General features: G+C 33.1%; 1 protein-coding gene across 5 annotated transcripts in view; it reads right to left on the reverse strand.

Moving 5' to 3' along the window:
- Positions 1 to 18,096, reverse strand: part of Dcun1d5 (defective in cullin neddylation 1 domain containing 5) — a 38,510-nt gene that overhangs the window by 15,135 nt on the left and 5,279 nt on the right. For 4 of the 5 annotated variants that reach the window (XM_026392483.2, XM_026392482.2, XM_026392484.2 and 1 more), the window contains 2 exons: positions 14,977 to 15,047; positions 14,492 to 14,583 (listed from right to left, as the gene is read on the reverse strand). In XM_026392483.2, the coding sequence (XP_026248268.1) occupies positions 14,492 to 14,583; positions 14,977 to 15,047 (163 nt within the window). Of the gene's footprint in view, positions 1 to 14,491; positions 14,584 to 14,976; positions 15,053 to 18,096 lie in introns of those variants that run through there. The other variant, XM_026392485.2, reaches the window with a different exon arrangement.

The following is an 18,096-nucleotide window of genomic DNA, read 5'->3' on the forward strand; positions in this document are numbered from 1 at the left end:
CCCAGTTTCTCATATGTATGAGACAAGTCCTCTGCCACTGAGACACAATCCCAGCCCACTGAATTAATATTTTTAATGGCTACGTGACTATTCAAATTTTCTTGACCAATCTAAACAGAAGTCAATTTAATACAGCTTTCAAGCCTACAGAGTAAAACTTTAGGTGTAACCATAAATTGTGGTATTATTGCTTTTATTATTCACTTATAAATGACACATTGAAAAACTGTTTTCAGACAAGTGATAGGGATAAAAATCCTACTAGAATAGGTTTAAGAGAGAATGAGAAGAACTAAAGAAAATAAGCTTAAAAAAACACTTTTGAAGAACTTGGTTCTACCTACAAAATGGGGGAAATCTTTTCTACCTACTCTTCTGATAGAAAAATATCTAGAATATATAAAGAATTCAAAAAACTCAGCACCAAAACCCAAATAACCCAATTAATAAATGAGCAAATGAATTAAAGAGACACTTCTCAAAAAAGAAATACAAACAGCCAACAAAGCCAGGTGGCGCACACCTGTGGTCCTAGGTAGGGACTCAACAGGTTGAGGCAGGAACATCACAAGTTCAAGGACAAACTCAGCAACTAAGACCCTCAAAATTTAGCAAGAACCTGTCTCAAAATAAAAAATAAAAAGGGCTAGGGATGTGGCTCAGTGGTTTAACATGTCTGGGTTCAATCCCCAGTACCAAAAAGCAAACAAATGGCCAACAAATACATGAAAAAATGTTCAACTTCAACAGGAAAATGCAAACCAAAATCATACTGAGATTTCATCTCACAATAGTCAGAATGGCAGTCATTGGGAATACAAAAAATAATTATTGCTGGAAAGAATGTGCAGAGAAAGAAACATTTTTACACTGTTGGTGAGATTGTAAATTAGTACAATCACTATGGAAATCACTATCAAGGTTCTCAAAAGACTGTGCAAGGAATCACCATATGACCCAGCTATACCACTCCTCAATATTTATGGTTTAGATGTGGTATACCCCAAAGCTCACATGTGAGACAATGCAAGGAGGTTGGAGGAGGAATGATTAAATTATAGCCTTAACATAACTGAGTGGTAACTGGAGGCAGGTACAGTATGGCTGGAGGAAGCCATTCATTGGGGCTGTTGCTATGGGTAATATATTTTGTATCTGAAGAGTGGAGTGTCTCTCTCTCTGATTTCTGATCACCATATGAGCTGATTCTCTCTGCCATACTCTTCTGCCATGTTGTTCCTGTCTCACCTGGATCCCTGAGGAATGGAGCCAACTGTCTATTGAGAATGAGATCTGTGAAACTATGAGCCCTTAAATAAACTTTTCATCCTCTAAAATTGTTTTGGTTAGATCCTTTAGTCACAGCAGCAAAAAAAAAAGCTGATTAAAACAATACTATAGTGATACATGTATACCCATGTTTATAGCAGCACAATTCACAATAGCCAAACTATGGAGCAGCCTAGGTATCCATCAATAGACAAATCGATAAAGAAAATGTAGCACATATACACAATGAATTTTAATTCAGCCATCAAGAAAAATGATACTATGCCATTTGAAGGAAAAGGGATGGAACCTGAGACAATATGTTAAATGAAATAAGTCAAACTCAGAAGGTCAAGGGTCATATGTTTTCTCTCACCAAAGAGGAGGGAAAAAATAAAAATGTAGGGGGAGCAGGGATCTCATGAAAGTCAAAGGGACATCAGAAGAGAAAAGAAAACAAGGAGTGGGAGGTGGAGAGTGCTGGGGAATGATATCAGCCAAATTATAGTGTTATATTATGTGCACATATAAATATGTAACAACAAATACTATAATTATATTCAACTATAATGAACCAAAAAAATGTGGCAAGAAAAAACTTGGTTTTAAAATGGCATACAAAAGAGGCACTAGCAAGAGTGGGATTTAAAAAAAAATAGTTAAAAGGAATAACTTTCTCCCAGCTACTAGAGAGGCTGAAACAGAAGGAAAGCAAGTCTGAGGCAGCCTCAACAACTCAGCAAGACTGGCTCTAAAAGGGGTAGAGGGGAGGGGCTGGGGATATAGCTCAGTGGTAAGGCATCCCTGGGATCAAAACAGAAATAACTTTCAATTTCATCAAGATGGAATAAATATATCTCTCTCACCATCCTTCCCTCCCTCCTTTATATATGATGTTCCACAGATATCATATACAAAACAAATGTAATAGAATTCCAAAAGTGAAGACTTGAATAACAAGAGTGGCAAGTTCCTTGAGTTTATTCTTGCTTTATATACTCAGCCTTGGGGCTGAAGAAGCCAGCAAACCAGAAACAATGAGGGAAGACAAGAGAGCTCCAACAAAAACCTCAACTTTTTCTAGCCAAAAGACCAGGAAAGGAACAGCGTAGGAGAGCAAAATTTAAAAAACTAAACATTCTATTTTAGTCAAACACTATCAAAAAACCTGTGATCCAACTCCCACCTATGCCAGTGAAGACTCAATAAGGACCTAAAATATCCACCCTCACCAGGATATATGACCTCTCTCTCAACTCTTATAGTGTTTGGTACAAAGCACATGAAGAACATGAACTTCTACTCAGGTAATAATGAGCAGCAAATTCTCCTCTGCCTTGCGGTGGTATAAAGCTGACATGGTAAAAAGTCTGGGCTTTCCCCATCACCGACTGGTAAAAGGCCACCACCCTAATGGGGTCAATGGAGGCTATATGGGGAATAGCTAAAAAGGCGCTCTTACCCCTTTCAGACAAGATAGTATCAGTGAAGGCCTAAAGGGGACCCAGAACTCTCACCCTTGCCTATTAATAACAAGAAGTATCCTTTCTTGGATGTCAATGGGTGCAGTTTCCACTCCACAAAGAGTGGGTGCTACAGGAAGCTATTAAAAATGAAATCCGAAGTTTCATATAGTATTAAAAATGTCCAGGTTTCAATAAAAAAAATTACTTAAACAAGAACCAAGATCTCACAGAGAAGGCAAAAAGATAATAAATACAAACACCAAAATGACAGAAATGCTCATAATTATCTGACATAACTTCAAAGAACCATCATAAAAATGCTTCAACAAGCAACTAACCACACAATAAAACAAACAAAACAATAGAAAAGTCTCAGGAAAAAAAAAAGAAAAATCTAAAAATTATGACTAAAAAAGGAAAACCAAATGGAAAATTTTCAATGGTAAAACACAGGGTACACTTATGACCTATCTTATCAATAATCACACATAATATAAAAGGTCTTTAAATACACCAATGAGAAGATAAATTTGCAAAGCAGAGTTTAAAAAATGACCCAAATATATGCTGTTTAGAAGACACTAATCTCAAAAATAACAATGCAGGCAGGTTAATAGTAACAGAATGGAAAATGATATACATCATAAAAACAATCAAAAGAAAGCAGGAGTGACTACACTAATATGCACTTTACAACAAAGAAAATGATTCAAACAAGTGCATAATGATAAAAGGGTCAATCCACCAAGAAGACACTGCAATCCTAAATAACCTTAAGCAATCCAAGATGTACCAAATAACAAAGCTACAAACATGTGAAGAAAAAATTGACAGAATTGAAAGGAGAAATAAACAAATTCATAATTGTAGTTGGAGATTTAAACACCTCCTCTCATCAACTGATAGAAATATTAGAATTTCAATAAACAAGAATTTAACAATACCATCAACCAATAGAATCTAGATGACAAAGGAATACTTCACTCATTTACAGTAGAATATATATTCTTTTCAAATGCCTATGGAACATAAATCAAGATACACCATACCCTGAGCCATAAAAAAAAAACCCAGATAAAAAATAAATAACTGAAGTGATGGAAACTGTGTTCTCTGGCCACAATTGACCCAAACTAGAAAATAAGAGCAGGAAGATAACAGCACAATCTCTGATGAACACTTGGAAACTACACAGGAAACTCCTAAATAATCCATGGATCAAAGTGTCAATGTCCACTGAAAATGCATTAAGTTGAAGGAGATGAAAATATATTTGTACCTTTAGATTCTAGAATAAGAGCAGCAAAATAAATACATGAACTAAATAATTAAGAGCCAAAATCTATAAAACTGAAACAAACAGCAATAACAAACAAACAACAACAACAAAAAGAACAAAAAAACTTACCTCCACCAAATCAATTAAACAAAAACTGGTTCTTTGGAAAAAAAATCAATAACTTGACAAGGTTCTAGTAAGACTGTCCAAAAACAACAAAAAAGGGAAAGATATCATTAAAGACTCAAAGAAGTGGCTGGGGTTACAGCTCAATGGTAGAACACTTGCCTAGCATTTGTGAGGCACTGAGTTTGAGTCTCAGCACCACATATAAGTAAATGAATAAAATAAAGGTCCATCAACATCTAAAAACAACAACAAAAAAGACTCAAAGGGACTATCCTATGAATAACTATATACAAAAATTTTCAATCTACCCTAGATAAACTGATTTAATCCTTTAAAAAGCAGAAATACCAAGACTAAATAAACACTATGTAAATCAGTATGTAAATTCCTCAAAAGACTAGTAGATTGAAACTACCTTATGACCCAGCTATAACACCCCTCAGTACTGATCCAAAAGAATACCCATGTTTATGGCAGTGCTATTCACAATAAAGAATGCTTTCTCTCCTAAGTGGTAGAAAGAAACAGGAGGGGGGGGTGGGGGGAGATTTTCATGAAAGTAGAAGGGAGACCAGTAAGATAGAAGGAAGAGGAGGCAATTGGGAATGAAACTGATCAAATTATGAGTACATAAAAATGTGCCACAATGAATTCTATTTATGTATAATCATTACCCAGGAATTAAAATTTTTTTAAAAAGCACAAATACCACCACAATATGCAGTAATGACTAGTCCTAAATTATTTATATTTATTATTATTATTTATATTTATAATATAAATTATAATATATAATAATATAAATAATGTTTATAATATATTATTATATTTAATAATTATAATAATTATTATTAAATAAATTGAATTCCAATTTAAAAGTTCTCAGAAATAAATCTCTAGGCTTAGATGGTTTCACTGGAGAAACAAACCTTTAAAGAACTATTCTACATAATCCATTTCAAATAATAAAAGGAAAAACTTCCCAATTTATTTTAAAAAGCCAGAGTTACCTTTCTAACAAAAGCAGACAAAAATACAAAAAAAAAAAAAAAAAGGAAAAACCACATAATCATTTAGTGGAGGGAACTAAACAAATTAACATCTGTTTTAAATAAAACAAGGCCACAGGATATAAGATAAACTTACAAAAATTAACTGTATTTCTATAATAGTAATGAGCATGTAGACTTTAAAATTTAAAAAAACACAACACCATTCATAATAGGTCAAAATAAAAATGTAATACATGTAATTCGAACACAGTATGTACATGACTTGCACTTTGAAAAACTATACAAGACTGGTGGGAAAAAAATCAAATATCTAAGAAAATGGGGAGAGCGGGCAGTGTGGCTCAGTGTTGAATGCTTGTGTAGTATGTGCAAGGCCCTGGTTTCAATCTCCAGTGCTGCAAAAAACAATAACATTTAAAAATGAACAGATATATATGGGGCTGGGGATTTGGCTCAAGCGTTAGCGCGCTCGCCTGGCATGCGTGCGGCCCGGGTTCAATCCTCAGCACCACATACAAAAACAAAGATGTTGTATCCGCCGAAAATTTAAAAAAAAAAATAAATATTAAAAACTAATAATAAAAAATAAAAATAAAAATGAACAGATATATATCAAAACACTGAAAATAGAAAAAATGTCAATTCATAGTTTAATCAAAATCTCAGAAAAATGTTTTTTATAGATATTATGTAAATTTATATGCAAAAGCAAAGGAACTAGATTAGCTAAAGCAATTTTGTGGGGAAAAAAAAAATGACCCAGTCCATCTAATTTCAAGACATTATATACCCACAGTAATTTAGACTGTGGTACTGGCAGAAGATTAAGACACATCAATGGAACAGAACGAAGAACTCAGAAACAGACCCACAAAATACGTCCAACTGATTTTTGACAAAAGTGCAAAAGCAATTTAATGGATGAAAGATAGCTTTTCAACAAACAGTACTGGAATATGTGGACAACCAAGGCAAAGAATTCAACTAAGACCCCTAAGTCTCACATCTTTTATAGAAATTAATTTAAAATACACCAATGACTTAAATGTAAAACTTCAAAACTCTTCTAGAAAAAAATATAAGAGAAAATTCTCAGGATAAAGCTAGGCAAAGAATTTTTCCATAAAAGGAAAAACAATATACTGGACTTAAACAAAGCAAAGTAGCAGGATACAAATTCAACATAGAAAAATCAACACTTTTCTACATACCAATAATGAACCCAGTAGAAAAATAATTGAGAAAAACAATTCTATTAACAAACCAAACTAGGAATAAATCTAACCAAGGGTGTTTTACAATGAAAACTATAGAAATCACTGAAGAAAACATTAGAAGATGGAAAGACCTTCCTTGTTCTTCTACAGGCAGAAATAATATTGTCAAAATGATCATACTACCAGAAATGTTCCACAAATTCAATGAAATCTTTATTAAAATTCCAATGAATTTTTGCACAGAACTAGGGGAAAAAAGGAGTGCTAAAATTCATAAGAAAGAATAAGAGACTGTGAATAGTCAAGCAATTCTGAACAATAACAAGGCTAGAGGCATTACCCAACCTCAAACTACAGAACTACAGGTAACAAAGAGGATGATGTTGGCATCAAAACAGACTGAAAACCAATGGACTAGAAGACACAGAAGACACGGAGACAAACTCACATAGACATAGTCATCTAATCCTTATCAAAGTTGCTAACAACATAAGTTGGAGAAAAGACAGTCTTTAAGGTACTAGGAAAACTGGATAGCCATATGTAGAAAAATGAAACTGAACCTCTATCTCCCTCCCTCAACTCAAAATGGATCATAGACCTAAAAATTAGATCAGAAACTCTGCAAATGCTAGAAAATTATAGGGTCAATACTCCATCAGATGGGTGCAGGCACTAACTTCCTCAATTAAGATTCCTAAAGCTCAAGAAATAAAACCAAGAATAAATTAATGGGATGACATCAAATTTTAAAAGGTTCAGAACAATATAGGAAACAATAGCTCAAAAAGATTATAAAATGGGAGAAAATCTTTGCTAGCTACTTCTCTGATACAGGGCGAATATTCATAATACACAAAGAACTCAAAGACTTATCAAAAACACAGATAACCCAATCAATAAATGGGCAAATGAACAAAATAGTCATTTCTCAAAAGAAGGGTAAATGGCCAAAAATAAGTGAAAAAATGTTCAATTTCCTTAGCAATCAAATGCAAATCAAAACTACATTGAGGTTTCATCTCACCTCATTTAGAGTGACAATAACAAGATTATACATAATAGCCAGGTGGTAGCACACCCCCATAATATCAGCAACTCATGAGGTTGAGGCAGGAAGATCACAAGTTTGATGCCAGGCTCAGCAACTCAGCAAGACCCTCAGCAAATTAGTGAGACTCTGTCTCGAAATTTAAAAAAATAAAAAGGGTTGGGGATGTACCTCAGTGGTAAAGTACCCCTGGGTCCAATCCCCAGTACAAACAAAACAAAACCAGAAAATAATAATAAATGCTGGAGATGATGTGGGGAGAAAGGAATAATTATATACTGTTAGTGGACTGCAAATTAGTAGGAACACTTTGGAAAGCAATATAGACAGTCCTTAAAAGATAAGGAATGGAACCACAATATGATTCAGCTAATCCACTCCTTGTGAAGAGCTGAAATCAGCATACTATAGTGATACCTGCATTTCAATGTTCATGGTAGCGCAGTTTACAATTACCAAATTATGAAGCCAACATAGGTGTCTGTCAACAAATGGATGAATAAAGAAAATGTGGTGTGTGTGTATATATATATATATATATATATACACACACACACACACACACACACACACACACACACAAAATGGAGATCTACTCTGCTATAAAGAATAAAATGAAGCATTTGCTGGCAAATGGATGAACTAGAAAACAACATACTAAGTGAAATAAGCCAAACTCAAAGTTAAGGCCAACTGCTTTCTATCAAATGTAAAAACCAGGAAGAAATAAGGAATAAAAACAAAGGGAAGATCTTATGAAAATAATAGAGGAAAGGAATGGAGGAAAGAAAAGAAGGGTTGGAAAGGGAGGAAGTAATGAAGTGAAATCAATCAACTTATGCATATATGAATTCCACTTATGTATGATCATAATGAACGATTAAGATAACAAATAAATAGAAGGAAAGACCAGTAGAATAGAGGAGGGGGATGAGGGAAAAGGAGAACAGGGAAAGTGGAAGTACCACAGATTGAAATGGAATATATTATATCATATTCATTTATGAATGTTAAAATGAACCCCACTATTATGTATAACCACAGTATACTAATAAAATCATACAATTTTAAAAATTTCCCAAAAAGCCTTATTAAGAATGAAAACAAATGAGAAAAAAATATTACAAGCCACATATCCAATGAAGGACTCCTGTCTGGAATATAGATATTCTGTATCCTGTCTATGCAAATCTAGAATATGAAAACTCTCAAAACTCAATAGTAACAAAATTATCCTTATATCTTTTAGCCTCTTTATAATTTTCTTCCCTGAGTTCAATCCCTGGTACCACCACCACCCCCAAAGAGTGGTCTGAGATTACCACTACATTTTAAGTATAAAGCTCTATGTAGCTCAGTGGTAGAACGCTTGCCTAACAAGTATGACACCCTGGGTTCAATCCCTAGCAATGCCATGGGAGGAGGGGGGAGTTACATGTATTCTTTCCCCTTCATGGATTATTTTAGGTAGAGGCCTGTTTTCTGTATCTTTGCAACTTAAAGCAATGTTTTCACATTTTGTTTTAGTAATTTAAGCTCATTGTTATAGTTTGGATGTGAGGTATCCACCAAAAGCTCACGTGTGAGACAATACAAGAACATTCAGAGGTGAAATAATTGGGTTGAGAGAGTTTTAACTCAATTAGTGAATTAATCCCCTACCAGGATTAACTGAGTGGTAATTGAAGGCAAGTAGGGTGTGGTTAGAGGAGGTGGGTCATTGGTAGACATGCCTTTGGTGTATGTTTTCTATTTGGTGAGTGGAATCTCTAGGCTGTCTGATCATCTTGTGAGCCACTTCCCTCCACCACACTCTTCTGCCATGATGTTCAGTCTCACCTCAAGTCCTGAGGAATGGAGTCAGCTGTCTATGGACCAAGATCTCTGAAACCATGAGCCCCCAATTAAACTCTTCCTCCTCTACAGTTGTGCTAGTTGGATCTTTTAGTCACAGCAGCAAAAAGCTTACTAAAAATATAATGCAAAACTTTAACAGACTTGAAATACAAAAGGGAGAAAAAGACAAAAGTATGCCTCCTGACAATCTAAGTTATTCCTTTTTCTACCTCCACAGTTTGAAAATTATTTTAACAGTGCAACACACAAGGTCTGGTATATAGAAGCACTCCAAAAATATTTGTTAAATAAAAATATGAATATCAAAAATAAGCCCCAAGGTTGATGGACGAAATTTTTAATTATTAAGTTTCACAATTCCTATTGGGGAAAAAATCAGTGGAAAAGTACAGATCAAAACAAAATCATAAAGCACATAGTGACTAAGTTCTAAAGAGATAAGAACCCAAGAAATTATATATAATCTTTTCCAAATATTTTACATCCCATGGGTACACACAGCAACAATATTACTTAAGTGATCTCAATGAGCTTTAAGACAGAGATAGTGAAACAAAGAACAAAGATTCATGTCAGTGACTTCAGTTAAAATCCTAACTTCTCTATCTTCAGCCATGGGGCCTTTAGGAAAGTTACTAATTTAACCCTTTCCAGCTTGTTTCCTCTTTTCTAAAATAACAATAATAATTTCATAGGATAGCCATAAAGATTAATGGGAATACATGTGTTAAATGATTAAGATAGCTCTTGGATTAATGTGTTTCTTTTGAGACAAATGGATTTAAAAAATCACCTACCCTACATTCTGTTACCCAAACTACATCCTACCACACCTAATGGTCTGTATCTTGATCAGAGAAAGAATCTAATGGCATTGAAAATTGATGTCTTCTCCTTGGAGAAGAGTGATAAAAAAGAAAAGCCCAAATCTCCACATTACCAGCATCATAAAGACTGTCAATGAACCAAGTAAACATACCTACTCACTAATACCAACTCAATTCTTAATCTAGTCCCTAGATAAACTCCAAATAGTAAAAAAAGTCAATATCACAGAAATTAGGAATTTAGGAAGAATAGGTCCTTCTTAAAAAAAAAAAAAAAAAGCATTCTTAACTAGTAATGTCATGGGAAGCAAGTAGTTTATGAATAGAACCAAAAAAAAAAAAAAAAGAAAGAAAGAGAAAAACCAGATTTTCAAAATAAGGGCTCGAAAGACCTGAATGTGCAATCTGTACCCCACTGTTATCAGATGCTGTCCTCTTACCACTTTATTTATAACATCATATCAAGTACAATTCTCTTCAAAGGTCTATGTTGTTTTCTCTACCAACATATTTTAGCCTTGTTCCAACACCAAACTTTCATCTAGCTAATGTGTGAAAAATGCTCCATTCCAGTAGAACCAAATGTCAGAACCAAACCTTCCAACCACCCCTAGAACTTTGTAGATAGAGAATAAGAAAGATCCATAATCTCCTAAGAACACAAGCATGATTTTGTGTGTAGCAGTGTATGTGAATCTTAACAGGGAAATGGTCCACAGTTTTGCTAAAATTCTCAAGTCTCTAACCTTAAAATAACCAGCAGCTGGATATAATGGTACATACTTGTGTTATCAGCTACCTGGTAAGTTGAGGCAGGAAGATGACAAGTTTAAAACCAGCCTGAGCAACTTAGTGAGAACCAGTCTCAAAATAAAATAAGGGATGGAGATATAGCTCAATGGCATAGAGTGCATGCCTAGCACATGCAAGGCCTGCTTCAGTTCAAAGAATCTGAAAACACAAAAACAAAAACACCTGCTCATTAAAAATTGCACTGAAAAATCTTTGATGATTCCTATGCTCAAAAATTTGGTTGTTGGGGCTGGAGTCGCGGCTCAGTGGTACAGCACTTGCTTGCCTGGCATGTGTGAGGCCCTGGGTTCAATCCTCAGCACTGCATATAAATAAATAAAAGATCCACTGACAACTAAAAAATATATACATACATTATATATCTGGTTGTTTCCCAGTATCTAAAACATTGTTTAAACATGTTACCTAAGCTCTTCACAATGGAGGCATTATCCCAAATACCTAGCATTTTAAACACATTCTGGCAACTTTATCTATCCTATACTTCTAACAACCAGATTGCGTCCTTTAAACATAATATCCTTCCTCAAGACTCTCCTCCCAATTTCTCTCCTCTGAAACATTTTCCCATATCCTCAACCAACAACATCTTGATCATTCTTCAAGTTCCAGTTCAAATGCCAAGTTTATAAAGATTTCACAATCTACTCAGCTGAAATTAGCCTTATTAGTTTCTTTCCTTTCCCAGTATTTTGTACTTTTACTCTATCACATATCAGGTTCTGCCTGGGTTTCAGTTATAGTATTGAACTGTCTTCCCTGACCTTTTATAATATAAATAAAGGGCAAGAGCTGTGCCTGATGTATCACAGTGATCACCAGTAAGAAGCACAGTACTTAATGTAAGATAGATAAATATCTATCAAATTAAATACAATGTGGGGAAACTTGACTTATTAAAGATGAAAACTTTATGAAGCAAAATATCTAGAAAAGCTATGGCAATTTCATCCTCTGAAACTTACAAAATATCCATCTACTCCAAATTATATATAAATTCAAATGAACAAATTTCTTCACACAAAATAGAAAGCCAATTCACTTATAGAAAGCCTGTATGATAGCCTTAAAGCAAATGTGTAAAGTTTTCTAAAAACTGTAAAGCACTATAAATACAGATTAAAATTAATCATGACTATTATAGTTCACTATATTTGACTAAAGTATATATTTTAACTATCAGACTATTTCTATTCTTTAGCACAGTTCAACTAAAGTTTCTACACATTAAAATTAATTGAAATAACTGATAACTATCTTAAGATGATTTAAAAACCATCAGCTTCCTTGGCTAAATTAAATTCTAAAAGTACAAATGAAAACTATACACAGGGAATTGAGCCTATAAAGTTTTATATTTTAAGATTATATTATAGAAAGTCAAGTATATTAAACAACTATAAATTTTAATATTAAGACATACAGGTTATTTAGTCTGTGTTGCTTAAAATTTGAACTATTTTATTCCTAGCAAGATTTTGAAAGATTCAGGGAATAATAAGAATTGGTTGATTGAGAGAGGGAAGAAAACTTTATACTTCACATAACAATTTAGATCATGAAGAAAAAAATCATTTTCCTAGCTGAGAAAACTTATTTGTATAGCTTCAAAGCTCTACAGAATATTGTTAATATTGTTCTAGGTACATGACAATGATAAACTCTGGGACAATTTAAAATAAGTACTTGCTTTTATTTTGAATAGCTTTTGAACTTCCTACAGAAAACATATGTCAAAGGTGCACTAGCATGTGCCTGTGCCTGTAATTCCAGTAACTCAAGAGGCTGAGATAGGAGTCCAAGTTCAAGGCCAGTCTGGGCAACTTAGTGAGTCCCTGTCTCAAAATAAAATAAAAAGGGCTAGCAATATGTCTCAGTGGTAGAGTGCCCCTTGGATCAATCCCCAGTAACAACCCTCCCCTCAAAAAAAAAAAGATGCTAATAAAACCATGTTCATGGGCTACTTAATTTCTGTTTTTTGGTACTCATATCTAATGATTCAGGAGTATCAGAAATGTTTTGTTAACCATTTTATTATACAAAGGCTCTTCATATCAACTCATGCAAAAACAAACAATTTACATCTTCTTGGTTTATAAATACAAAACTACTTATTAGCTGGAATAATCCAAAAAACAGCTCACAAAATGTAGTAACCTAAAAAGCCCTTAAAATGTCAAATTAACAATTAACAATTTTAATAGAACAGGCTAAAAACTGTGGTTTATGCTCCTTGTGTATCCTTTTGTATGCACTTGCCTAGCACGTGTAAGACACTGGGTTCGATTCCCAGCACCACATAAAACAAATAATAAAGGTCCATCAATAACTAATAAAAAAAAAATTTTAAAGTTAATTAAATATTTGGTAGGATACAGCCCCCCAAAATTTCAGAACCAATGTATTTAACTGGGCATATTACAACATCTAAATGTAATACAGAACTAGTAATTGGTAAATTTAAACTCTAGATCCTAAATCTGCCACTAAGGAATTGTGTAAACATTGCCAAATATTTTCTTAACTTGTTTTAGTCTTAAATTCCTTATTTATAAATAATGGAAGTAGAAGAATTGGTTTTATGTTCTATTCTAGAAATTATGATTTGGTTCCCGAAAAAAGGTTTTTACCCCTCCAAATATAAACTATCTATATGTTAATGTTGGTTTAAATTAGACACTGAAAACTCAAATACAAAAGCATAAGTGCCATAAAAACAAATATACTTCCTTTTAAAAAACTGAAGAACAGGCAAAGAAGGACTAAAAATAGTTAGGTGTGTTAATAAAAGCATATCACAACAGGAAACCACCAGGCTAATAAAACCTTAGTTTCTGCCTTTAAAATATAAATTAATGCTTCCTCACTTCAAAATTTTAACCAGTAATATCCTGAAGAAACATTAGGAACATGATATAAAATTAACACATAATTCCTTATTAATTCTGAAATTAAATAAACTTCACTCTGGAAAGCCAAAGTCAAATTATTTTTATAAAGTTAATTCGATAACTTATAATTAGATATTCAAAGACACCATCTTAAACTGAAAGTATCCAACTATAAAATGGCTGAAGATTGCATGGGAACTGACATTTTCTTTTGTTCTGTTTGAGATCATTTAGTAAAAAAGAAAAACAATCATAAAAATATCATGTAATTGTATCTTCAAACTGATTTAAGAAAGGAGTGAGGAGGCCCTGGAACTTAGGACTGCTCATAAACAAACTCCTTACATTGTGCAGTACTCTATTCAGAATGTAAAGCCCTTATAATACTCAAGCAACCTGTGAATACAAACTCTTTAATCACAGATTTCTAATTCATTTAACAAGATAATCAACGAGTTTTTAATACAATTATACTGAAGTTCTAAAACAATATGAAAAATGGGGTATTTATCTGCCAAGATCACAATATAATTTTGTCAAACCCCAAACTGATTGTGATAGATCAAACCAATTTGATTTTTTAAAGGTGAAATCTTATTCCTGAAAATTACGAAGCACAAAGTATCAATTAAGATCTTCAAATAGGCCATCAAATTTGTTTTTTAAAAAAATTTCTTACTGTAATGAAGTCATTCCCTTTAACCATTCTTCCTTGGTAAAAAATCCCATGCTTTCAGCCTCCAATTTCCACGCTAAAACTAACATAATAATCTGGAAAGAACAGAACATAAAGGATACGGGAAAAGTCAGCATAGAGATAATCATTTCTATATTTATCATGGAGAGCATCTTTATAAAAACTATATCCATCCTTCAACCATTAAAGAGTACAACCTCTGGAATTATTAACTATAAAGAAACTAAGATGGGCCAATTTCTTAGAAGTAAAAGTTTATGAAGGTAGAATCTCACTTTACCACAAAAACATTTATAACAAGAGAATACGTGCCCAACTTAAACTGATTAATAACACTCTAAATGCAAATTTACAATACTAAAGGTAAAAAAACCAAAATCTTCATAAGTATAAAATCTCAATTTTCAGAAATTTATGAATTTGTTATACCCATCTTATATTGCATTCTACTTAGAAATAAAACATACATTTTCAGGTTCAACACCAATGTCTTCACAAAATTTTTCCATTCCTTCTGGCCCTACAACTTCATCAGGACCTTCAAAGACAAAAATAATTTATATATTTGATTATGATTCAGTATCAACATAGAACAAGGCATCTATGAATACAACATAACATTTGACAAACAACTAGAATAGCTTCAAAAAAAGTATAAATATTTGCTAGAGGATTTAGAATTTAAAACTTTTAAAAGTAGTCTTTAACAAGTCACTATGAAATTAAGGAAATTTTAAAAAGAAGCGATAAAGAAATACTTCATTAGTATTAATCATTAATTTATTTTAAAAATTTACTAAGCCTACTCCTAATAAAATTTTTGGCAATGCAGGAATCAATTTTTTCTTTTTGGTACTCCTCAGTACCAAACCTAGTATCCTTGAACCTAGGATACTGCACATGCTAGGCAAGTGCTATACCACTGAGCTACATCCCCAGCCCACAAAGCAGGAATTTTAAAAAGCCTAAGAAGATTGAAGCTAGCATGTGTAAGAAACAATGCCCATTTTCATTTTTTCCTACTAAGGATTTAACCCTAAGGTAAACAACCTACAGTCCCAGCCCCTTCAAATTTTTTATTTTGAGACAGGGTCTTGCCAAGTTGCTTAGGGCCTCACAAAGTTGCAGAGGCTGGCCTTGAATTTGCAATCCTGTCTCAACCTCTGGAGTTGCTAGGATTACAGGCATGCGCCACTAGGCCTAGCTCAACGTATAGTTTAATACAATAATCAGAAGAATATTCATTTACTTACTACAGATTATCATTATCTCTTTTAAATAAATTTAATTATTCTTGAAAATTTATATTTTAAAAATAATGACTTATTTAAACTACTATATTATACTTTAAGAAATATTTTCCTTATCATATTGGTTCTAAATCACAAGGTATCAGTTATGTCACCTTAATGTAGAAACAAAAGTTTAATCTCAATTAGCTTGTGTCTATCATGTGACCAAAAATTGTTATTTATCTTATTCCTTACTTGACTCCCTATCACTAAATTTAAATATATCAATTCTCATGCTTTTTTAATTTTTTTTTTTAAATCAGACTCCCAACACATAGATATTGAATCCGATAGGTTTCTTTTGTGACTGGATAACTAAAATAAATCTTGATATATAATGTTAAATTAGTCAAGAGGAGCCTCCATTCTCCTTTCTTAAGAACTAAAAATACTCCAGCTTTATAAGTCATAAACTAGACCAACATTGCTCAGGTGGATTTGACGGCATGTTAGCTTATCTTAATTTTATTAAGAATGTAGCCATCCATTATGTAGCCAATACATTTTGCTGCTTGAGATGATATCCAGGATGTCAAGATGACTTTAATATATAATCAGAAACCAAAACCCATTTTAAATTTTATATAAAATGATCAATGTCCTTAAGTTTAAATAAGCAGTAAAAGTGCACTGAAGTGTTAAAAGGGGAAGACGGTGGCAGTCATTTTTACTTCCTAATATGAATATCTAGAGAATTGTTTTAATTAAACATGTTAAATTCATAATTCAACATAGGAAAGAATGTACATAAGAGCTGGGGGTGTAGTTCAGTGGTAGAATGTGTGCTTAGCAGGCACAAGGCCCTGAGTTAAATCTCCAACACATTAAAAAAAAAAAAAAAGGCATACATACACAATAAAGGTATTAAAAATACATAACTAAGGCTGTGTTTGGCAGCACAGGTCTGTAATCCCAGTCACTTAGGGAGGCTGAGGCAAGAGGATCACAAGTTTGAAGTTAGCCTGGGCAAATCAGTGAGATCTTGTCTCAAAATAAAATAAAAAAAAAGGACTGAGGATATAGGTTAGCAGTAGAGTACTTGCCTAGCATATGCAAGGCCCTAGGTTCAATCCTAGTACCAAAAAAAAAAAACCCAAACACATAACTGAGTATGCATCCTCATTATATGTCTGGAAGAAAAAAAAATTACATTAAAAATTTAATGGAAGAAAACAAAAAGTGCTTTTTAAAGCCATGACAGAAATACATTCTAATTTTTTCTGATGCAACAAGTACACTCGCCCTCAAAATTGCCATCAATGCTTAGAAGGGAAAGCTGAAGAGTTTTGTCAAGAAATATCAGCTACTGTCACAAAATACAGGCTTCTAGAAATGGAGATTAGTGATTAAAACTGATTAGAATCAGGCTAAAATTTGTTTTATATGTATATAAAGTATGCATATATATACCATATATATATATATATATATATATACACACACACACACACACACACACATACATACACACATATATCTCATAGAGCTAAGATCTATAAATGTTAAATAACTTTCCCAAAGAAATGCAAACAGTAATATATTTAAGTCTAAAGCAAAGTCTATACCAATGTCCTTTCCTTGAGTCATAATTTTAATTAAACTTTTTAACCATACCCTCCAGTGACACTATTCCTGGGTAAAATTTCTAAAGCCGAATTTAATTTACTCTTTCATGCAAATTGGTTTGCACTCAATTTAAAAAGCCTGGGAAATGATTAGTTCACTGTACTAGTGCACTTTACCAGCTGGCTACTATATTAGGATTATACACTTCTAACATTTTTAAATTTTTGCTTAAGACTTTTTAAAAATTCCCTTTCACTTTGTATGTTTTTGTTTACCACAGGCCCAGTATACAACTAGCCTTCTATATCTTGGGTTCTGCACTAATAAATTTCAACCAATTGCTCATCAAAAATATTCGAGAGTGAAAAACTTCCATCTGTACTGAATGTACACACTTTTTCTCATTATTTTTCAACTATTTACATAGCATTTACATTGTATTAAATAGTATTACTAATCTAGAGATGGCTTAAAGTCTACTGATGAATATGTGAGGGTAATAGGCAAATAATAAAACTCCAATTTATAAAGAAATTTGAACATCTTTGGATTTTGTTATCTGTGGTAAAGATGAGGTTGTCCTACCAATCCCCTGTGGATAAACAGGGACAAACATATTACTAAATTCTTGTTAATTTAAATATCACTCAAGCCAGGCACAGTGGTACACACCTACAATGCCAGGGACTTAGGAGGCTAAAGCAGAAGAATTGCAAGTTCAACGCCAGC

The sequence above is a fragment of the Urocitellus parryii genome, chromosome 4 (genome assembly GCF_045843805.1).
Source record: "Urocitellus parryii isolate mUroPar1 chromosome 4, mUroPar1.hap1, whole genome shotgun sequence".
In the NCBI taxonomy this organism is placed as follows: Eukaryota; Metazoa; Chordata; class Mammalia; order Rodentia; family Sciuridae; genus Urocitellus; species Urocitellus parryii.